Source organism: Miniopterus natalensis, chromosome 1 (assembly GCF_054644295.1).
Source record: "Miniopterus natalensis isolate mMinNat1 chromosome 1, mMinNat1.hap1, whole genome shotgun sequence".
Taxonomy (NCBI): Eukaryota; Metazoa; Chordata; class Mammalia; order Chiroptera; family Miniopteridae; genus Miniopterus; species Miniopterus natalensis.
This window is the reverse complement of record NC_142081.1, coordinates 147,415,369-147,428,163: the sequence shown is the minus strand read 5'-3', so window position 1 is coordinate 147,428,163 and position 12,795 is coordinate 147,415,369. Positions and strand designations below refer to the sequence as shown.

General features: G+C 36.7%; 1 protein-coding gene across 1 annotated transcript in view; it reads right to left on the bottom strand.

Moving 5' to 3' along the window:
* Window positions 1-12,795, bottom strand: part of UNC5C (unc-5 netrin receptor C) — a 335,847-nt gene that overhangs the window by 90,667 nt on the left and 232,385 nt on the right. Inside the window, exon 4 of the mRNA XM_016206188.2 lies at window positions 1,418-1,521. Within this exon, the coding sequence (XP_016061674.2) occupies window positions 1,418-1,521 (104 nt within the window). The remainder of the gene's footprint in view (window positions 1-1,417; window positions 1,522-12,795) is intronic.

Below are 12,795 nucleotides of genomic sequence, written 5' to 3'. Positions count from 1 at the left end.
TTCAAAATAAAAAAAGAAATTTTATTAAGAGTGTCGCTTTGTGTCTTGTCATTGACACATGAAAATATGAATGGCTGTGATAGAAAATGGAGCCATTTTATAAAGGCACTGCCTAAATTTCTTGTGAAGAGCAATCAGATGTTTAATTTTGTTGTCATGGAGCCAGTTAACTGAGCTGACTCCCACCTTGCTTGAACCTTCAAAAGATTGAAATATATGGAAATCTAATAGTAAGTGCATTGTTAGCTATTAAACTTTTTTTTTTTTTTTGGACAAGTTGTAAGTCTAAGTAGTATTATTTTGCAATTTCTTAATAGGGATAATTCAGGGCATATTTTTACAAAATATCAGCTCACCCATATAGGCCCAAATTGCAACAATTTCAAAAATGCCTCTTTCAATATATGCAATATAGAGTAAAAATTCCAAACAACTTAATGTAGTTTGGAGGCTAACAAGATCCACCAACCAACTGACAGCTATGTCATTTGTCAAATTAAAGTTTTTCTGGGCTTCTAAGATACTGGATCAGCTAAGGCAGTAGTGAGTGTTTCAAGCATGTTAAGATGTCTCCCAATAATCATAAAAGGGTAGTATTTTTGAGGGTCTGAAATTATTTGTAAACAAACATAAGACACAGTATTAGATGATTTCCTCAAAGGCGTGGTCTAAAATGATGGGAATGTCAAGAAGAGCATGGCACTCTCTTCTGGTCCTGTAGGTCTGTCCCCCATAGACAGGCATTTTCAAAGATCTCGGCATTGTATGGCGCTAATGAAAAGTCTTGGTATAAATCTGATTTATATTACTTCATTAACAATATATAGGCTTTGTTTTAGCAAAAGCAGAAAACAAAAATGAAGAGTTTGATGGAAAGCTTATAGGTTAAAATTAATTAACACTTTTAATCCCTCAAACATGTTTTTATTCCTGGTCTGTGAATATGGCTCTTAGGTATATGTCCACGATTACAACATGGAACAGGAAATACATATGTGGAGTGCACAGGCCCACTGACACACACGCACGCACACACACACACACACACACACACAAACATACACTTTTTGCATATTATCAAGAACAATAATAAAATTGATGGTACATTTTTAAGTCGTACCATTTCTCTCTATGATAAGCTCCAGATAAAATATAGCAGTATTTCTGAGTTCTTGAAAGAGAATGACAAAATCAAACCAAGCTGACTGTGGCTTTGTCCAGTGGGGCATTCTAATTGACTCCCGAGTCATTAATCAGTTCCCAATCAATCTATTTTGCCAGCAGCAGGCAGTTAGGACTCCATTACCAACCATTCATCATGCCATACCCTAATTCACTGCGCCATTAGCCATGGGTTAGGCCTCTGTTAGAATAACTAAGTGCCAGTTGCTGAATGCAAAGAAATTTTGTTACTCACTTCAGCGACTGGGATCCCTTCAGGTGGTCGACACTGGAGCAAGACTTCCTGTTCCAAGGATACTTCCTTTCCCAGGGGTTCCTGCTCAAATGTCTTCCGTAAATCTGGAAAGCACGGGTAATAAAATACATGACAAAACTGATTTACATTTATTCATTTACAGAAAGTACAATAAAAATTTTCCAGTTTAGTATTTTATGTGTCTTTGTATCTTTTTAAAAACCACATGTTGTTAATACTGTACCAGCATCTGGGTGATTATATTCTGTGTGGTGGAAATTATGAAATTCAGAGGCTATTAACTGTCCCAACTTTAATCTTCACTGGAATGCTTTGAAGATCCTCATATTAACAATTAGTGAAATTCATTCCTTGCATTTTTTTATTAATTCTTGATAATCTATGATGATGATCATAGTCTTAATCAAAAGAACCCCATCCTCATGATTCTTAAACACACAGAGTCCCTTATGTACATATTTTCCTCTCTCTTCACAATGAATACTATTATCATTGTAATAACTCTGAGATCTTTTGATCAATAATTCAAAAGCAAGTTTCCAGTTCAGAGTGTGAAACAGAATGCTGGAGCTCTGAAAGAATGAATATAACCTCTTGAGATGTCTCGGACACAAGGTGGGGAAAAGTGTAACCATTGGAATGGGTCCAGAAATCTCTCACTATATAATTATGTGGCCATTCTTCAATTAGAAAATTAAATAGTTATTTATGCTCAAATACACCAAGTACCTAGTTATGTATTTATATAGTTATAGTTGTCATAGCAATATGGAGGCTTTTAAAAAGTATTATAGAAGGACACAAAAATGTTAGAAACCAGCTTGTCATTTTAAATACCAAAGTTAAAAAAATTAATGGTTCAGCCACAGAGCTTTGAAGCAGCACACCAAAAATTTTATTTCATACTTGTATAATTCAGCTCCTTTCAATAAAAAGTTATTGGAATTTTATCCACTTCATTTTAATAAAAAATTAATGTCTCTGTCCTTTTAACTCATATCCCTGATAAAAACTTAAGAACCTAAAAGTACCAATTTAGCCTGTTGAACTAATGAGTAAAAATCCAAAAGCGCTGGAAGTATATACCTCTAACGTCTTTCACGGAGCTATCAGAAAGCACCACCTGGAGAAATGCACTGAGAAAGAAATCCATTGTTACTACTTGTCATTTTGTTAAATTTTTTGGCAAAAGAAAACCTTAAAGAGCTTAGGGATTGTAAGAAAATTATGAATCTATGTAAGTCTGAGGTAAGACAAGAGACTCTCCAAATGGCGACTCTCTCTAAATGGAGAGTTTCTGTCAGAAATTGAGTATATTATAAAAGAGAACATTTAAAATCCACAGTTATTAAACTTTAAAGTTATATAAATCGTCCTTAATTTACATATAAGGAACATGTTTATCAATTTACTCAACACCTCACAGCAAAATAATGGATGTTGGATTAGGACCCGACGACACCTGATTTGACACATATTTTGCCATCCCACACATCCCTTTAACATCTCCTTTGGTTAAGCTGTGTCCTTCCAACAGAAACACTAAAAGCTTTCTCTTCTGATATGGTAGCCTCTCTGTTTTTAATTTGCATTATGATAAAAATTTTGGTAAAACACTAAATACTAATAAAAGTAAGAGTAGCAATGAATGAATTTTATGGGATAAAGTATATCTACTTTTTGAAAAATAATTCTGAAAACCCCCATCTGATGTGGGGTAGAGTGAAGACATAATGACTGGAATTAGTTCTCAAGTCAAGTAATGTTTTGACTCACTTCTGGTAAAATTCATCAGCATATCACAAATTGAAGGCTGAGAATAAGAAAAAGTGAGGCACATATGTATCCAAATAGTCACAACAAATTCCTTTAATATTTGTTAATTATCTACTTAAGGTAGACACTTTACTACATGCTTAGGATGAAGATGTCAAAGATATAGAACAAGACAAGAGAGGTAAGTTGAGATCTATTTAGGAGAGGCCTTCCTGCCCTGCTGAGGAACGGCAAACCCTCAAAGGCTTCAAAGCAAAGGAGGGAGATCAGATATATTGCTCCAAGTGTGACACATGGATTGAGACAGAAGGTAGTTTGGGAACCATTTGAACAAACTGCAAGGGATGACTGGGCCCTGTGATAGTGGACAGAGAGTAGAGAAACCAAATCCTAGAAATAAAGAGATCATACATTTGGGAAGATTTAGGAGTTTGGAAAGTGCCAGGAGGCAAAGATAAGACTACATTTTTAGCTATTGCACTTGTGAAGTTGGTACCGTTATTAAATGAAATACTAGTAATGAACTGAGCAGAAAAGTGAGGAGAAAGAGCAAATTAATTTTGTTCTATATCCAGTTTGGTGCATCTGTAGAATACACAAATGGAAAAGCCCAGTAGGTCCAGATCATGATTTCTCAACCTCAGCGCTACTGACATTTGGGACTGGATAATTCTCTGTGCGTACTAAGATGCTTAGCAGCATCCCTAAAATCTACCCATTAGGAGCCAGTAACACCTCTCCCAGCCCTGACAAAATAAAATGCTCCAGACAATGCCAAATCTCCCTAGAGGAAACAAAAACACCCCAACTTGAGAACCGCTGGGTCTAGAGCTTGGAAAAGAAGTTTGGGTTGAAGACTGTGCTTCGTTGTCTAGGAGATAGTTGAAGTATTGGAAACAGGTGACATCACCAGGGGAAAGACTGAAGCATAAAAAAGTGAGGACACCAATATTCAAGAGAAAAGATTTGCCAGCAAAAATGACATGGTGTGAACCATGAAGTAGGCGAAAAAAGTAAAAGCCAAGAGAAGAATAAAGTTTAAAAAAGATGGGAGGCCAACAGGACAAATTCAGCAAAACAATCAAAGGAGAGAAGTCATTGGTCTGGAAATTTAGGAGTGACCAGCAATAGAAGGGAAGTCGTGTTGAGGGGTGCACAGGAACTGGGAAAATAACCATCATGAGAAGCTACTGCACTTTTGCAAAATTTTATGGTGATGAAAGTCAGCAGCACCACTAATGGGCGATGGGTGTGAATGAGGATTGCTATAATTTTTCTTAGGATATGGTGCAGTTTTTGACACGGTTTTCACATTCCTGCCTGGGGAAGGCATCTCTTAGGAGGATCCTTGCTTCCTAATTGAGAATGATGACCACATGCCAGAGGTATGTACTTCAAGAGACAGATTTAACTGAACTATCATGGAATACCATATAATTATTTTGTTTTAATGGTTTGACTTCAAACTCTCTATAAATTTTATCTGATTTCTAAAATGATCTCACATGTAACCCTCCACAAAGCAATACTTCTTCCTGAAAACTCCTTTTAATTCCTGCCATAAAACCTCTTTTCTAGCTTTCAGGTGGTATAATGAGCTTAGAAAATACTGTGGCTGTCCAGCACAGCAGCTGCTCGTTTCAGTGTGGCTCCGCACTGCTCTGCAAGCAGAGGGTGGGGGTGACGTTTTAAGCATATCCCTTATCGTGGAGAGATGTGATAGAAGGCAGGCCGGATGCCTTGCAGGCAGAGAGAACACACGGGTGACGAATGAACAAGCATGAAAAACGGACACTTGTCAGCTAGGCATTAGATGTAAAACAGAACGGTTCAGAATCATGTGGGCATTCCTGTCAGGAAAAAGATGAATTTAGGCCCTTGGAAGACCTTTACGATTCTAAATTTCTGTGTGTTTTTTCCATTCGTTCTAAGGCTGCTACCAAAATAAGTATAAAGTCCTTTCATTATAAACTAGATTACTTTTGCAAAGTCAACTTGGCCTACCTCCGATTTAGTCATTGATTCCACCAATTAAAAGAAAAATCAGCTTTGTCATATGCATGTGTTCAGAGAGCTGTTTATTTAGGAACATGAATGTTGGCTTACTAAATCCATAAAGAGAAATCCAATTAGCAGATGTAGAATTAGGCCTGAAACTATATGGATTTCTATTTACCATTTACACAGTAATCAAAGGAAAGGAGTTTGAATACAAACGCATTCGTGGGTGCAGTCTCATTTTCTGTTAGACAATTTTGATGCCTTCAATGATTTTTTTTGCACAATAATAATACTGCAGTTACAAATTATTTACGATGTGGAATACCTTAATTCATGGCATTCTCCGAACATGAACTCTGCTTTCAGACAATGTAAAGAGAAAAGAAGGTTAAGACTTGTGGCCTTCACCTTCCTCATTTGTAAAATGACTGGATGCTTTTGAAGGTCTCCTTTGTCATAAGAGCCTACGACTGAATAGACTAACATTTAAATGTGCATTTTAGGGGAAAAAACTTATCCTTCGTTAAATAAGTATTTCTTGATTGTGATAATTCTTTAGGGAAATATACCAATGATCAGTGTCCAAGAGTAACAATAGAAATTATTATTTTTTAAAAATATTTTTATTGATTTTTGAGAAAGAGGAAGGGAGAGGGAGACAAAGAAACATCCTTGTGAGAGCGTAACATCAATCTGCTGCCTCATGCAGGCCCCCTACCAAGGATGGAGCCTGCAATCCCCGCCCCTCCAACATGTACCCTGAAGAGAATCAAACTGGCAACCTTTCTGTGCAAGGGATGATGTCCACCCAACTGAGCCACACCGGTCAGGGCAAGAAATTATTATTATTATTATTATTTTTAAATATATCTTTATTGATTTCAGAGAGAGGAAAGGAGAGGGAGAGAGTCACTGATCGAGCCCACAACCCGGGCATGTGCCCTGACCTGGAATCGAACCCTGATCGCCTGGATCCTAGGTTGACGCTCAACCACTGAGCTACACCCGGCCGGGCAAGAAATTATTTTTCTATAATCTAGAAGTTGATGCATCTTTGAAGAGGACAGCTAAAGTTTTCCTCTCAGGACAATTTTCATGGAATTTTTCGACACTTGGATAGACAGGTATGGGTAAGAGTTTGACAACAGGAGAAGGGTGGTTTCAGAAGATTCGGTGTTAAAAATGTCAGAAAATTCTTCATACAGATCTAAGGAAGAATCACAAAAGCAGATGAATATTAAAGCTCAGATGATTGTGGATGCACTTGGAATTACTTTGAGAAAACTAATTTTTTGTCTCCAAGGAGAGATGGGGAGGGAAATGCCTGCTCAAAACAGTATGCAAGAAAGCCCACCATGTAAATGTGCATATTTATGAAAGGCACAGAAAAATCACATCTCCCTCCTAAACCGATGTCCCTCAGGCAACTTTGACTGAGAGCGTATGAAAGGGTGAGTGTGACCTACGCTAGGGAAGTCAAGGGTAGACAGGCCAGAGCTTTGAGTATAATGGGCCACACTACAACCCACGCACCTTGTGGGTACTGCGAATTTTGGAAGGAAACTAGCAAAAATATCAGCAAAAAGTTCTCCCAATGGTGCAGCAGGCAGGTTGCTGACGCTATTGTCTTTGTAAAAGACAATAATTTTAAAAATTATTTACATTTATTCAAAATGTTTATTCCTTCAGCAATGTTACTTCGTTACGCTGATAGATTTATTAGAATAAAATTGTTTTAAAAGACAAAATCTTGGCGATACAACAGACTAATACTAGGAACACAAGAATTCTCTGATGGGTATATTTCAATAGACATTTCTAGTGGATATTAAAATCCTTAAATTCCACAGAATAAGATAAATAAAATATTGCATTACTAGTGTTGGTTGGTGTTTTTTTAAGCCTCATAGGGTTAGGTGAATATTAAGAGCTAGTGAATCTGAAAAGATTTTGGAAGATTATAAAGGACAAAACACATGCAATAAATTATTACAAATATTTCTATTATTATTACTCAGAGACTTCTGGCATAAAAGATTATTAGTAATATGAGTGAATTTTCACGGTCATTCTCTTACATAATTTGACCACATAGTCTATAAACCATAGTATCTAATATTCCTTACTATTTTTATGGAATATAGGGTTTATTGCTGTGTTTTTCAAACCATGTGTCATGACTCCTTAGAGGGTTATATATCAATTTAGTGTATTAAATACCAGCATTAAAAATATGAAATGAATGAATAGAAAATGTCAAGGTATATCATACATAGTGTTATTATATATGTATATATGTACAAACAGCCACACACACAAAACCTATGTATATTTGTATGTGTAAAGAGATGGATATTTAGTGGATCATGATATAAACCTTTTTTTTATTGTAGATCACTATGAAAATGATCTGAAAGCAACTGGAAAGCAAAATAACATTGTGGTCGACAGCAGGGTCTTCAGCATGGACAAATGGGTTCAGGTCCTAACTCTACCACTTGACTAGGTAAGTGACCTGGAACACTTTGCTTAATTTCTTCTTTCCTTTGTTTATTCCACTAAAAAAATTGTATGAAACTAGAAACTATCATATATATCAAATTCTACCATCATGCTTTGACTATAGCCTGTGCTCAAAAGGTAATATGTCCCCCACCTCATCTTTCCCCATAGTATTAGTGCATTTTATTACGCTGTACAAACATTAGGCATTATCACAGTGAGACAAAGAGTGAGACAAAACAATCATGAGTGTGGGAGGACTGATGATTGAAGGTGATGTATCACAAAGAGAAACTCAGGGACTGCCATGCTGTGCTTGAAAAAAGATACAGATTTCATACTTAGGTTGGGCCCTTGGAATCCACAATTTTAACCAGTCCCATAAGTGTGTTTTATGCACCACACTAAAATTTGAGAACCACAGGCTGATCGATTCTTTATGGAAAATCCACAATATGCAGGGCACTGTGCAGGCTGTGGGAGGGAGGGGCTTGGGAGCCTGTGGGGCCCAAGTCAACTTGCTTCTGCACTGTGGCTCTTACCACCTGGTTTGCAATGCATCCTTAACTGCTGTTTCCACAGTGTCAGTAGAACCACTTTTACACAGGATGATGGCTTACACTGTCTAACATAGGACTTGAAATTTTACTTGTGTCTAGAGGCCATGCAGATAAAATAACAGAGAAAGTTAGGAGCAAGAATTTTTCCCCCCTGAAACATGGCACCCATGTGGGCTGTCTACTGTTTTCTAAACTTTAATAGAGACATGGGTATAAAACCAATCCACTTAACTTTTTACTCTCACTACTCAGCTCCAGCTGTATGTTGCCATATAGAAATGCAGGCTTAGTGGTTCACTGGCAGCATATATGATTGTTAATAAAAGTTAGTAAGTAATGTAGATTATTATGTAATTTTTTTCTACTTGTTGTCAACTGCTTAAAAGTTTATCAAAATTCCTGTATGAGCCAACATTTTAAGGGCCAGAAAATTGGTGGGTTATACTGGGTCTGTGGATTGCTATTTTGAGGTGTTGAGTCTAGCAAGTTCAGTGCTGAGACTGTCCAATTACCTTAGTATTTCTTATGGCCTCTCTCCCACTTCAGAGATAATCCCCTAGACTTCTCCCCACAGCTCCTCCCCCTTCTGACTTTCAGACACTTACTCAAGAAAGCTAACCAAGAGATCTCAGTGGCAAAGCTGTCTCTGTTAGTAGGATAGCACACATAATATATCCTGAATTAGTATTTTATAATTATTAGTTTATGTTCCTTTACCTACTTTCAGAAAGAATGTAAGGCAATAAATGTTAGGACTTCAGAAGAGTAAGCAACATTTCTTCAAAAAATGGAAACTATTACCACCTCAGTCTAGAGAACCAAAAGTTTCCTGAGGGCTGAAAAGACACTGTTATCATTCCTGTAATTCCTGATGACTACATAAGATAAAAATGTCCCTGAATTCTTTTCTGAAGCAATATCTTCATTGCTACAGTTGCTATGTACAAAAACCTGAAGCTTTTTCATCTACAGAAGTAAATTGTCAAAAGTGATTATGCTCAACTCTTGTTTTTAGAGTAGAAATGGCCACCATCCGCTTCAGCACATGTGTTCATAAGCAATCAATCATAATATTCTTTTCTGTAGAGTCTAGATTCAGCCCCAGGATCCTCCCCAGCACAAGACCCTGGGAGGCCGCAAGTGAGCAGCAGATAGCATTCAAGATGTGATGCATTTGTATCTCCAACCCAAAGTTCACTGTACAGAACTTCCTGATATGGGGTATGTCTGTACAGTTGTGGCTGTCTTTCTATCAGAATTTAGCATCACTGCTAAATTCTTTGAGATTAAATATATCTTTATGGTTAGTGCTTAGCGCATAGTACATCCTTAATAAGTGCTGAGTTAAACTCAATTTTCAAAATAATTTCCCATCCCCTTTACTGAAGGTCTGACAAGTACAATTTCTCTTATGGTGGAAAATAATTAAAACCCTTAGAAACCACACAGTCTAAAATCCCTTTACTTTACAGGTAACACAACTAGGATCCTGAGAGGTGAACTCACTTGTTTTAGGTCTTCAGAAGGAAAACTGTTGCATAGTGGCTTTATTTCCTATAGAAATTACCACTTTTTTGGCTTAAAACAACCAATATTTGTTTTCTCACAGCTTATACGCCAGCAATCTGAAATCAGTTTCACTGCACCATAATCAAAAGGTTGGTAAGGCTGCGCTCCCTCCAGAGATTCTCAGAGAGAATCCAAAGCTTGCCTTTTCCAGATTCTGGTGACTGCCAGCCTTCCTTGGCTTGTGGCTTCATTCCTCTAATCTCTGTCTCTGTAGTCACATGGCCACCTCTTCTATCTGAGTCAAGTCTCTCTATGCCTCTCTCTTCAAAGGACACTTGTGATGGCATTTAGGGCCCGCCTGGATAATCCACGATAATCTTACCATCTCAAGATCCTTAATTTAAGCACATCTGCAAAGGTCCTTTATCCACGAAAGTAAGATTTACAGGTTCCAGGACCTGATAACTCTGGGGCCATCATTGATCCTAACCACAAGGATTAAGAGTGTGGAGCCTTGATTCATGTGCCTGACTTTAATCCTGCTTCTGTGCTTAATAAGGTTCATGTGCTTTGGTTTCTTCATCCTAAAATAAGGGTAATTCCAGCACAAATAGGGTTATTGTGAAGATTAAATGAGGCAATACACATAAACACATTTAAGTCAGTGCTGTTATATAAAAACCCTCTATAAATGTCCTCATTTAGATCACCACTCCATTCAGCCCCCAATCAGCGTATCTGTCAAACTTTCAGAGCTCATGGTTGTACTGATGCTTAAATAAGTTAGTTACTTTTTTTAGTAATTTATTTCTACCAAGAGGTCACAGTCCATGTATCAGAACTAAGCCTCTTGCCTCCCAAATTGAGCTGGCCTTGACAAAAAGACTCCAGATTTCGGGAAGTCTGTACTTAGAAGGGATTCATGTGGAGTTATCTGCTGTTGGCCATCTATACTCTCCGACACAGGCCTGACCTTGCATTAAGCAAGTACAACTGCTTTACAATGATTCACATTTTCCGACTTTCAAAGTACTTTTCAATTAATTCTTTTGCATGCTCAGTGAATAGAGGTGCTAAATACGTTTGTAATGTTTTAAAACATTGTTTTAATGTACATTCAAAGTGCTCCTCTAGTGAATAAAATAACTCTATGGTCATATATAGTAATAATACTTGTGTTATTAAAGGGGAAGAAATGTGTCTTTCTCCCAATAATGATAAAAGGGGCTAATTATGTTGTCATAGTAGAGGAAAACTTGTATTTAAATCACCAAATCTGGCTGCTAACAGGAAATAAGTGCTGTGAACAGACCAATACCGCACATTTTGTGAGAACGAGATTAGTGTTCTGTGCTTTGGGCACTTATTAAAAGTGAAAAATGCCTGAGTTAGGGCCATAGAATACTAAAAAGTGTGTCAAGGTTTTGTTTTTTAGGAACAGATCTTATCTTTGCTCGAATTAAAAAAAAATCTTGAAAATTTTTATATTCAGCAATTCTTAAATGTGATTTTTAAATGTAAGGAAAACAGTGTGAAAAAAAATGGATGGAATTTTCTCTTTTCACTTGCTTTATCTTCTCGAATATTATAAAATATAAAACAAAACAGACAAACACCAACCAACCAACAAAAATAAACTTCATGCAGTTTCCTCTATAATTAGATAGAAAAGTCAAGAATTGTCACATTTCTGAAAATCTGCAAAATTTACGGTGAATTGGACTGCAAACAGAAAAGTTTGCTTAAAACTCAGATTTACCATTTCCCAAACAAGTGACTTAGGGAGATTACTAGTTTCCATGCTTCTGTTTTGTTATTTGCAAAATAAGGGTCATAACAGGACCTAGCTCATAGGACTGTTGGGGGTATCACAACAGTTAACAGGCACATGGGGTTTTCCAGCAGAATCGGGCACACAGTAAAGACACCATAAATGCTGCCTACCAGGACCCAGAATCTTTAAAAGTTTAATGAAGATGAAACATTTTGATTGGTTCCTGTTATTCTGTAGCTTCATTTCACTTTTTAAAAAGCTGTTTTCATGACTCTTAGGAATTTACCACCAAAACTTTTATTATGTCACAATTCACACCCAGGGACAGAGTTTAGAAGGATCTTTGAGCAAATCAGCTGAATATCAGCATGGTGAACGCTTAGGTTGTGCTGGGGCATGGCTGCTTCTTACCGCACTGAGGTCATTTCAACAGAGAGATCTCAAGTGCACACAGTCCCTGCAGAAAGGGAAGTACAATTTCAGCCATTCTTCCTTATGTCTTAGCTTTGGGGCATTTATAGGACATATCTGTATTCAGAGAGTTCTGCCAAAGTTTTTTGTTTTGTTTTTTCAAATAAATATTTTAGAGCTGGAACTCCAAATGACATCTGTTACAGAGAAGAGAAAGAAAAAACTATACGAGCCATTCTTTTATATTCACACCGCATCTTTAGTTTCAGGGAAAAAAAAGATCATGTCATCACAATATTTTTTAAGGTATGTCTTAAGGATAAATAATAAGAAACATGCCAACTTTATGGATGAGATACCTGACATATCAAAAAGTTAGGGCTCTTCTCTCAGAGTACAAAAAAAAAAAAAAATGCAATGATTGTAGACAAGCTTTTTTGTAAATAAGCATTTTAGCCATAAACTTTCTTTTCCATATAGCATAAAACATTACTTTAATGACACCTTTTAGTCTGATGGTTTACCAGCTCTTCTTATAACACATAGATAGATGATTTCCCCCAAAATATAACTTATGTGACAGTGTTCTATCAATTGAATGTCTACCTCTCAGAATAAATATGGGCTATAAATGTCTATAGATTTGTGGGTCTCCACAAATCTTGGGACCTCCTGTCCATATACAAAAGAAAATATGTCTGGAAAAATATAGACTGATGCTATCAGGTGTATGTTATAGCTTTTAATCTGGAAATAGGAACAATATGATTTAATACTATTTAATACAATGGTTGAGATTTATATAACACAAGGAGAAATTTATT